The sequence below is a fragment of the Diadema antillarum genome, unplaced genomic scaffold (assembly GCF_040938485.1).
Source record: "Diadema antillarum isolate AM-2024a unplaced genomic scaffold, OU_Dant_1.0 scf00000141, whole genome shotgun sequence".
Classification (NCBI taxonomy): Eukaryota; Metazoa; Echinodermata; class Echinoidea; order Diadematoida; family Diadematidae; genus Diadema; species Diadema antillarum.
The window spans coordinates 2736721-2747210 of record NW_027271030.1 but is presented as its reverse complement, the minus strand read 5'-3'; the positions used below and the strand labels follow the sequence as shown (position 1 = coordinate 2747210).

Genomic DNA, 10490 nt, shown 5'->3' with positions numbered 1-10490 from the left:
CATTTGATAAAAGGACGGAAGACTTGAATACCTCAGAATTTCGTTACCTATAAAGGCCGATTCCGATGAAACGTCTGTCACGCAGTTCCTTTTAATTGCATTTTAACTTATTAACAAATGTCATTTATTCAGAGGAAAGGAGTCACATCTTTTGGTAACCATTTCTCTGTTCAGTCTGCTTAGCCCGTTCCAGTTTCATGACATTGGAAGTAACAAGTCGGGAGATATTATATTTGTATTTTCTTCCTTTCATGTTTGTGTTTTGTAAGTGTATGTGCTGCTTTTTGTTTCATTTGTTTTTATTTCTCTTTCTTTCTGAGAAATTTCCAGGACATTAGAAAATCCCCCGTTTCAACCAAATTAATTCAAGATTTAGAATGTAGTGGGCTATGTAAGGTCTGCTCATGTCTTAACTTCACCTGTGGTTGAACCCGGCCTGGTGGTCGGGTGGGCCAGTGAGTCGCAAGATTAGAAACGTTAATATATTCATCCTTCGCGGCTAACTTGATCGAGCTGGCTGACCGGCTTTCCCCAGCGAAAATGTCGCCGTAGAGATCAGGGGAGTAATTGCCTGACTGGAGTCCTCAATGACGTGTCATGTTATCACTTCTCGATTATGGTGATGCGGAGTCCATTGAACTAGCCGAAAATATAATAAGTGGCTTCCTCGTAATACCATCTCGAATAGCTGAGTCTCGTCAAGCTGAAGTTATCGGCAAAGATATGGCGACTGGTGGACATGACCGTTGAACATTAACATGACTGTACGTTTCATTCGAAGAAAATAAAATCTCTGAAAACAGAGTTGGGATTGAAATCTATTACGGCTTTAGTGTTCACTGACCGGACCAATTCTTTTCATTGAAATCGATTATTCAACAGGGTATTTTTTTTCCTCACATTTTTTTCTCTGTCTTCTAGTATATTAGTAGCTCCATGTTAAGCCTCAAGAAAAATCTCCTGTGAAAGTGGCCTGTTCTCCTCGGAATCATTCTGGAGGAACGGTCAGGTCTGATGAAATTAGCCTCTGACACAAAAGTGACTTCAATTCGAAGAGATATGTGATCCTCTCTATGAATGTGCGTCAATGTTCATGAAGTATTACAGGATATGTGCAGAAATAAACACTGTGCAATGAAAGAAGAAAAAAAAACACCGAAGAGTAATGAAAAGGCCTCTTCCTGCTCTCCTCTTTAAAATGTACAGATATAATTTGCATTATAAACGGTACAGGTGCAGAGATCCTTTGATTAAAAGGGATTCCCAGAAGGGATTCTACCATATGTCCACCACCCCCCCCCCCCTCATATGGTACCCTCCGCCACGATAACTTTAGAAATAGTGAATCAATCCAAATACAATTAAAGGGTGTGAAACTATAACTCATTGCCCACATCTTACAGAAAACCCTACTCGATTTGCTTCAGTGTTGAAAGAGAAATGAGGGATTTTGTAGAGCATGTCAGGAATCTCTTCCGTCCAAGTTCTGTCTACTGTGTTCACACATTAATAATTATGCATTTCCAGGAGCATTCAAGCGCTAAACTTAGAAGAATCAGACTCATGACATGCATTACAACAATCCACATTTCTCTGTGACCGCTTAACCAAATTGAATGGGGTTTTCTGAAAAATCGAGGTATGATGTTTATTGTTTAAGACCTTGAAGTAGCATTTAGGCGGTTTAATCATATTGGGTGTTATCAATGCGAAAATGCGATTTTTTTTTTGATTTTTTTTTGATTTTTTTTTTTTTTTTTTGGTGGGGGGACATACTGTATAGTTTCGGTTGAAATCTAACTTCAGGTATTCTAACATTTTGGGTGAGATAATGAGAAACATATTATGAAATATGAAAGAGCATGTAATTCCAACTGGAATTCAACATTTATTCGATGAAAAATGGTTTTGAAATGGCTGAGATATCCAAAACAGAACGATCCGAATAAAAGGTGGGACTGACCTTTTATTACGATCTCTTTGTTTTACTTTGTTTTTGGACGTCAAAACAGAATTTCATCAAATAAACTCTGAATTCCCCTTAGAATGGTATGCTCTGTACTATTTCATAAGTGGTTTCTTGGTATTTCGAAAAAGTTAAATGCCCAATCCTCACCTCCACCAATACTATACCATCCCTTTAAAGACATAGTTCAAGAAAATTGGGAGTCAAATAAAAAACATCTATGACGACCTACTACTCGTAATATTTTCATGACAAACTCGAATAAACAAGCCATCTGCGTGATTCACCCGTAAAGTTATTCAATGTCTGTCAAAGTAAAATGCTAGTAGCAATGCGACTTCAAGTTGTCTTTTCGGAAAAAAAAAATCACTGAAATTGGATCTGAAATGTAACAAGAAAAGGGGGTTGATTATGCAGTTTTACTTGTGCTCATGATATCAGGAGCAAAGCAAAGATGATATCATGTCATGTATTTTGATGATTTTTTTTAAAGATAATGAAAACCTCTTATATGAAATAGTGTAAGAGCATATAATTCTAAGAGGAATACAAAATTTATTAAGAAGAAAACTGGTTTTGAAACGGAAATGGCTGAGATATCCAAAACAAAGCGATCCTAATGAAAGGTGGGAGCCACCTTTAATTAGGATGGCTTTGCTTTACTTTGTTTTTGGATATCTAAGCCTTTTGAAAACTGATTTTCTTTAATCAAATAAACATCGAAATCCTATTAGAATTGTGTGCTCTTTAACATTTCATAACCTATAATTATGGTCGCGTAATGTTGTAATAATATATATGAATAAGTGTGTGTGTGTGTGTGTGTGTGTGTGTGTGTGTGTGTAATGAAATACATATACGCATGCCTTTTTGCCGGTATATGTGCGCTTGTGCATGCACGATTGCTGAAGTGAGAAATAAACTTCTCATCAAGTATAAACAGGTGATCTTTATTAATTTTATTCAACCAAAGAAAGGACAAACTTTGCATTAATGATGTATTGTTAAAATCATCAAACTCGGTGTCATAATATCTATCGTATCTGCCTGCTTTGACTAACCAAACAGAATCTTCGTCCCAACGTTTTATGCTTGATTTCTCCCCATTCCTATTGTGCTTCTTATTCTAATACATTGAGTGGAAGTAGGTCACATCTACGCGAGTCCGTTCTACTCTATCATCTTGTTGTCTTTTTATTTCTCTCTCTCTATCTCTCCTCTCTCCCTCTTCCCTTCTCTTTTCTTTCGCCGAGTCATTTATACACACAACCAATCTTCATTTACCTCCCATGCCGGTTCTCATCCAACAAAAATTACTGAAAGCGGTATGAGTTTTTTTTTTCAATCTTTTTTTTTTTTCGTCAAGATCTTACTAAAGTATGCAAGAGGAAACAGTGTATGTTTTCATTTTTCAGTTCTCTGGTGGAAAATAAAACAAAAAAAGATAGATAGAAGGAGGGAAAGAGAGACAGAGAAATATATACACCCTGCGGCCCTGCGCTGAAATGATATCATATTAGTGGTACGTTTCTCAATGAAAACATTATGATCTTTACTTATTCAGAAAATGACATATAGCTACTCTCTGAGGGATAACAGAAAAAAAAAACAGAACAATGAATACAGTATCAATATGTTTCCTTTTTTTTTTGCATTCGACTTCCAGTAACTCAAAACGCCTGGTGTATGCATAACCTTCAATGCGTACAAGGGGAAAAAAACAGTAAAAGAAACAGAAATGAAAAAGAAACAAGAGCAACCATAACGTGCATCGCCATGATCACTATAATTATTGTAAATCATAAGCAGTCTCGCTGAGTACTGCAGGCGGATTCTATGCTCGAAATGGGTCTATAATGTTCGTTATGCCGAAGGTTTGTTAATAAGAGAATGTATTAAGATTTGTTATCCCCAAATGTATAAATCCCGTTTGCATAGATGTTCGTTAATCGGTAAATTATATCGGCTTCATTAATCCGAATATTTGTGCCGCTACTCCGAAGGTCCTTTATTCCAAAGGATTTCGAAAGTGAAGTAAGGTTCCTTAAGTGCGTTCTAAGTAACTTTCGGAATTACGATTCTTACTTTATTTACGGCATAATGGACCTTCGGAATAACGTACTCCCGGAATAACAAACTGTAACCATACGAAACGTCTTAAGTAGAATTTGGGTTATCGATGCGATAAATGATTTTTTTTTTCATGTCAGGCATTATCCCTCTGACACACACACAAACACACACACACGCATACCGCACACACATACACACACAATATGGTTATAGATTAATGACCAATAGGTAATACAGCACTGCACAAAACGGTTACAGTTCTTTATTCTGACGGTGTTTTAAGTCGGAGGTTAGTTACTCCGAAGGTATGCTATTCCGAAGGTTCGTTGATCCGAATATAAAGTAAGGTTCGTAATTCCAAACATTTGTTAGTACGCACATTCTTTCCATTTTCGGATTAACGAACCCTGGGAATAACGAACCTTACTTCATTTTCTAATTAAGGAACCTTCGGAATAATGAACCTTGTTCCATTTTTGTATTAATGAACCTTCGGAACAACGAATCGTTATTCATTTTCGGATTAACAACCCGTCGGAATGACGAACCTTCGGAAGAAGGCCACAAATGTTCGAATTAACGAAACCTTTTTTCATCTTTGGATTAACGAATATCTAGGTATAAAGAGTTTGTGTGTTTCGGAATGACGAACCTTCGGAATAACGAACCTTATATCATTTTCGGATTAACGAATGTTCAGAATAACGAACATTACCCCATAAAACGTTATAACCATTCAAACACACACAGACACACACACGCACACACACACACACACACACACACACACAAACATACCGTCTTTACATAGTTTGCTTGTGGAAACTTTGATCAAAGAGTTCTTGATATGGCATCAATATATATATATATATATATATATATATATATATATATATATAGGTGATGTTTGGGGCAAAAGGGCAATAATTCAAAAAGATTAATTTCACATGTATTGTTTCCCTTATATGCTTGGAAGTGGGCCAGTTAGTAAGCTGGAACTCAAACGAAGCACGTTAAACACAATTAACGAGAGACAGATTAAAATATCGTTGTATTTAAATGAAGCACGTGTGCTAATTTTATTTACACTCAAGTTGGAAATCCAGAAAATGCTACGTTAAAAAGAAAGAATACCTGGGCTCTGGCAAACCAAATATAATATCTTTAATGATATGTTTAAACAGACTCATTAAAATGCTAGAAGAATTAAAATGCTAGAAGAGTCCGTAAAGCAACAGCATCTGTCGACAAAAGTTAACTAAGGACGTCATTCATTTACAAAATTTGTATTTTTCTTTTTCCTCTGGGATAACCTTGTCATTATACAGAGCAGTGTAAAATTGGCGAAGAAATATTCAAAGATATTCTTAGGTAAAGATTGTTTTTTTGGAAATCTCTGTGATACAGGGTTAACAGGCAAAGCAGAAAGCATTAAAGAGGGCTATATTTACACTCATTTTCATATGTTTTAATGCAGCAGTGATATCATTCGCAATTATTCGTCAAGAAAATTATATCCGGCAATGATACCTTCAATTGTTTTGTGTAAAAATAAACGTTTATAGCAATTATGGCATTCTCCTGTAACACTCCTCTACTACCATTAATCACATATCAGAACAATATAATCGTATGCAAGCAAATTCTAATTTGATTTTTTTTTTTAAATTTTGAATAGAGACGATATGTGTTCAATCATTTAAAGAGTCTTGACTAAGCAAACGAAATATTTGGCGGTTGTAATTATCTCTCTTTACTTAAGCTTTTGTACAAAGTCAAATTCTGCTTCAATAAAAAATGTTATGCATCTGAAAAATAACAAAGATAACAAACTGTCAACCACTATACTAGAAATAGCTTGTTTGTTTATTTTTTGAAGTAATGAAAGGTATAATGATGTAAAATTCTCTCTAAGAAATACAGGAGCGATCTTTAGTCAGTGTATGAAAATAATCTATCAAACTTAAAAAGTTAAGATTTGGAATTTGCATTGATATAATACAAAAGAAAAACGTACGTTACTAAACAATATCTAGTTTCTTCTCACAGCGTCATAATGCACAGAAAATTTGACTAAAAATTAAAAAAGATAATAAAGGAGAATAAAAAAACGCCATGAAGAACTTTCAGTAAATCATGTCAAGTTTGTATCTACCAGGGGTTTCTGAAAAAAAAAAAGACCGGGAAGAAACAAACCCCAAAGAGCAGCAACCCCCCTCCTCCCCCTCCCCCCCCCCCCAAAAAAAAAAAAAGAAAAGAGGAAAAAAAAGAAAAAAATGTTTTCATGTTATTTACAATCCAAACAATAAGTTCTCAAAAGGAACATATTTGGCACAGGCAGTTTGCAGGCTCCTTGACAGTCACTTCATGGGAGAATCCCGGGACCTTGGTCTGGCGTATGTGGTCTCGGCAGTTCGTCACCACCACTCTCCGAACTACCATCTCATGCTCCCGACAACAGCGGCACTTCTGCAGAATCATGGCAAGGGACAGAGAGACAGAGAGACAGACAGACAGAAACACCGTCAGATAGACAAACAGACAGCTATAATATGTATTCGCCAGCTGCTAGCCAGTCAGACGGTACTTCATTAAAATTCACGCGTATTTTGCTCAAAGGAAGCAACGCGTGGGAAAATCTTTTCTGGCCCTTAGTTATGTACGCGGGACGCCATCTCACTCCAATTCAAAATATTGATATGGCATCTCAAATCGCAAACATTTCAAATGACTTTTCCTTTCTTTTGCCAGTGGAAGGACATTTTCTCTATTATCATCAAGAAAATAGAGAATCTTGAATCTTGAAACCGAATTAGGTACTGATAAATTTCATTCTATCAAAGCCCGATGACAGTGATAAAAAGAAGTTTTTGTTTCTGTCACGCATACATTTTTTGTTTAAGTTTCAAATCCTGGCTTCCGTTTCATCAAGGACTTTTCTCATAAGACAAAGTTATGAGAGACTTCATTAAATGGATTTTACTTTTCTTTGAAAGTCTCTCATAGCTATATACATATTAGTGACTTTGGCCATTCTGAGATTTATGTAGAGACTTTTATGTGATAACTTCAAGAAACGGATCCCTGGAGAGTATTGTAAGTGAAACATATATATCGCGCAAAAAAAAAAGAATGTTAAAGATTTTCATTGCATTTATGTATCACCCATCTAACATAAATTGACTGATATTTTCAACGTATATCTCAAAACTGAGAGAGGAAACAAAAATATGGTTGATATGTGGTTTCACTATTGGCATGCATGTTTATGGTTACATAGAAATGGCACAGTACGGGCACGTAGAAATGCACATTCGCAAGTATCCGTCAATCACCCAGTCACATACCGTGAATTGTTCTTGCTGTTTTTGCTTTCGCGTTGTTTTCAGAATGGACGCTAACCAGTCTTAGCTCATTTCAAAAAATGGAGATGGAGAGAGAAGTAGGGGAAAAAAATGCCGCCCTTTAGCAGGTGATTTCTGCTTGGATTTTCCGCGACGACGATTCAGTTATCGACTCTTGAGGAAGGCAGTCACGACACGGCTAGGCGCAAGGGTTGTCTTTCTCCAAGATACTTTTCCTTATTGAAAGGTCTTCTGGTGAACATATTCCTTTTTCTCCCTCCTTTTGCTTTTTTTTCTGTCTTGGTTCATTTCTAATCTCTTACTCTTTCTCCTGTCTCGCTGTCTCTCGCTTCTCTTGGCTCTCTTTCTCTTAACCTCCAGTCTGTCTTTTTTTGCAGTTCCTCTGCTTGTTGATTTACTCTTTAGAGTTGATATTTTTTCCTATTCATCGACTGCATTGCGACGCAGAGGGGAAAAAGAAATACATCGTGGCTTAACATTGTTTAACCCTGTTATTGCCGAAGGCAAGTGCAGTGAGTATGATATCAGTGGGTGTTCCAAGGTGGTGTTCGTAAGCGGGTTCATGGTTAGACGAACGCACCTGTGTCGCTGACCCCTCCCCTCCCCGTTTGTCTGTCAAAAAGACCTTCAAAGCGTTTTATGTTGAATAGTGCATTGGAACGATTAGATTAGAATTTTCGGCCTAATCTAACACCATATAGTAGGGACAAGATTTATCATTTATACGCTTTCAGGTATTTCACCATTGCTTTTAGTGCCTGGCTAACATAGGCATTATGTTACTAGAATTAAAAAGTAGTTAAATGACGGAATACATCTTATTTTACTTTATCCAACATAAGTGTAAACTGCTTTATTACTGTGCTCAATGATTCTTTTTTAATCCCAAACATTTGAAGCTGTAACGCATTTTTTTAAAGGAAAGGTCAATCGATGTAATTGCATTTAGACTTAGATAGGCCTTTTGTCCAGGGAAAAGGATTTTGCCACAAGACCCATTCATGAATGCGTACAGGGATTCAATTGTCATGAGTATACTGCTTTATTTCATTTTATTTTGCTTTCTTTTGCGATCTTTTGTTTTCCCTCTCCCAATGTCCATCGATCTTCTTCCTTTCCGTTGTGACAGTCACCTAGAGTAAGTCAATCTTTGGTCAGTCAAGATCGCTACTAAACCGTATACTCTCCATGAATTGAAGTTAAAAACGAGAAAAAAAATCTCCGTATGAATATAAGAATAGAACTTTAAAACAAAAAGTGATTGTCATTTCCAACTCGTTTTCCTCTTCGCGGCACTGAATTGATATGATAGGCGTGGCTGCTAAGGAGCATGATAAATCAAGGAAATTGAGGTGTGGTGGAAAAAAAAAAGAGCGGAAGAAATTGCAAGCTGGCTTTTCTCATTTAAAATCTACTTTGCTCCGCCATTTCACGCCATTGCTGGAGCGCGTAAATATGATAAGTAAGAAAAGGATTTCGTATTGTTTGTTCTTATTTCACCAAATCAGCCCATACCTTCATCTGCGATTTCAGCCGCCACTTGCATTTGTAATTCATTTACAATCGAAACGTTTGACATGTTTGAAGAAAAAGAAAAGAAAGGGAAGATAACATTGCAATACTTTCAGACAGAACTGTCAGGTTACAATCTATAAATATAGCATTTGAGTATATATTTTGTTTTGTTTGATCACATTTCTTTTCCTGTAAATTGGATTTAAACTACAATAAATATACGCAATGTTTCTGTGTCTATCATTTCATTTCATTCCCATTATCTTCAGCATCACCACTATCACTTTCATCTTCATTATCACATTTTTCTTCATCATTACCCTGTCAACATCATCATACATCATCATCATCATCATCATATTTCACGTTACTCTTATTCGTATCTATGCACTAGGAATATAAAAAAACATAATGTATTTACAGTGTTTTATATTTTGTAGTATTTCTCCTTTCCGCAAACAATCTAGTTTCTTGTGTATTATGTAGATAGGTCCCTGGGCTGCCACGTGCTCAAGCTCTTGCTTATAGTGGCAGTCCTTCCGCATAGTTTCTCAGATAATTATTTGGAAAATTGGTAATACGATTTATAATTTGTTAATGAAATTAATTTACACATCGATTTTCCTTCTTTGAATCATGTACTGATATTCCATGTGATATTACTGAAAATAATTTTGATTTATGTATGAAATTGTGTTGGAAGAAAAATAAATCAAACAAACAAACAAAAAAACAACAAAAAAAAGGTACCAGAAATTATTAATGAACGACAATTTTAAAAAATAAAGAGTAAAGATCGTCCTAGTTTTAGTTCTTATCATCAGAATGTCATATACCTATATATCTTCGTATAAAGCGTTGACAATGCTCTTTGCTAAACCCCTACTTAAAAAAACAACAGTCCAGTTATCGACAAATTCAGAAACATTAAAGGTCAATATTGCTGTTTCGCCTTACGCACAAGGGGCAGAGACTGCTATTATTATTCCAAGACAGATTTCCCTTGTGATTGCCCTATGAGCGGCATGCAAAAAGGGAAATTACCTCCGTAGACGAAACGAAATAAAGACAGTCAAGGGAAGCATATTGAGAGCGCGGATTCTTATTACTTCAAGTTATTTTTTTTTTCAAATAATCGTTTGTGTCTAATACATGCACGCACTCTCTAGGGCATCATACCGGAATCATGTCCATAGTGCATCACCCTTTTGAGTATCTTAGTTTCCAGTGTTTGTCAATTTTTCTTATCCTTTCTGTCAATTATTTGTGTTTTTTATTCTATAAAGAGATAGAAGACTTCGTATGAGGACTTATCAGATTGCCTGGCACTTCACCAGCTTATTCTAACGCAATGGTAATCCTTTGCAGATTATAGCTAGTCAAGTTTGCGTGCATTATATGCAACATCTACATAACTTTTTACTCCCTATTTACATTTTGTTTAACACTTAGAAAAACCTCATCAGTAAAGGAGAGGTCGCGTTCCTTGCCCCCCCCCCCCCGTCATGAGGACATTCAGGTTAAATAAAACAAAAACACTATATGTGACTCTGTATCATAACACCAACAAA

General features: G+C 36.0%; 1 protein-coding gene across 1 annotated transcript in view; it reads right to left on the bottom strand.

The window, feature by feature from the left end:
- Positions 1–6344: 6344 nt before the first annotated feature.
- The window catches only part of LOC139721340 (partner of bursicon-like), a 47372-nt gene continuing 43226 nt past the window's right edge, over positions 6345–10490 (bottom strand). The window contains exon 3 of the mRNA XM_071632657.1: positions 6345–6508. Within this exon, the coding sequence (XP_071488758.1) occupies positions 6353–6508 (156 nt within the window). The 3' untranslated portion in view covers positions 6345–6352. The remainder of the gene's footprint in view (positions 6509–10490) is intronic.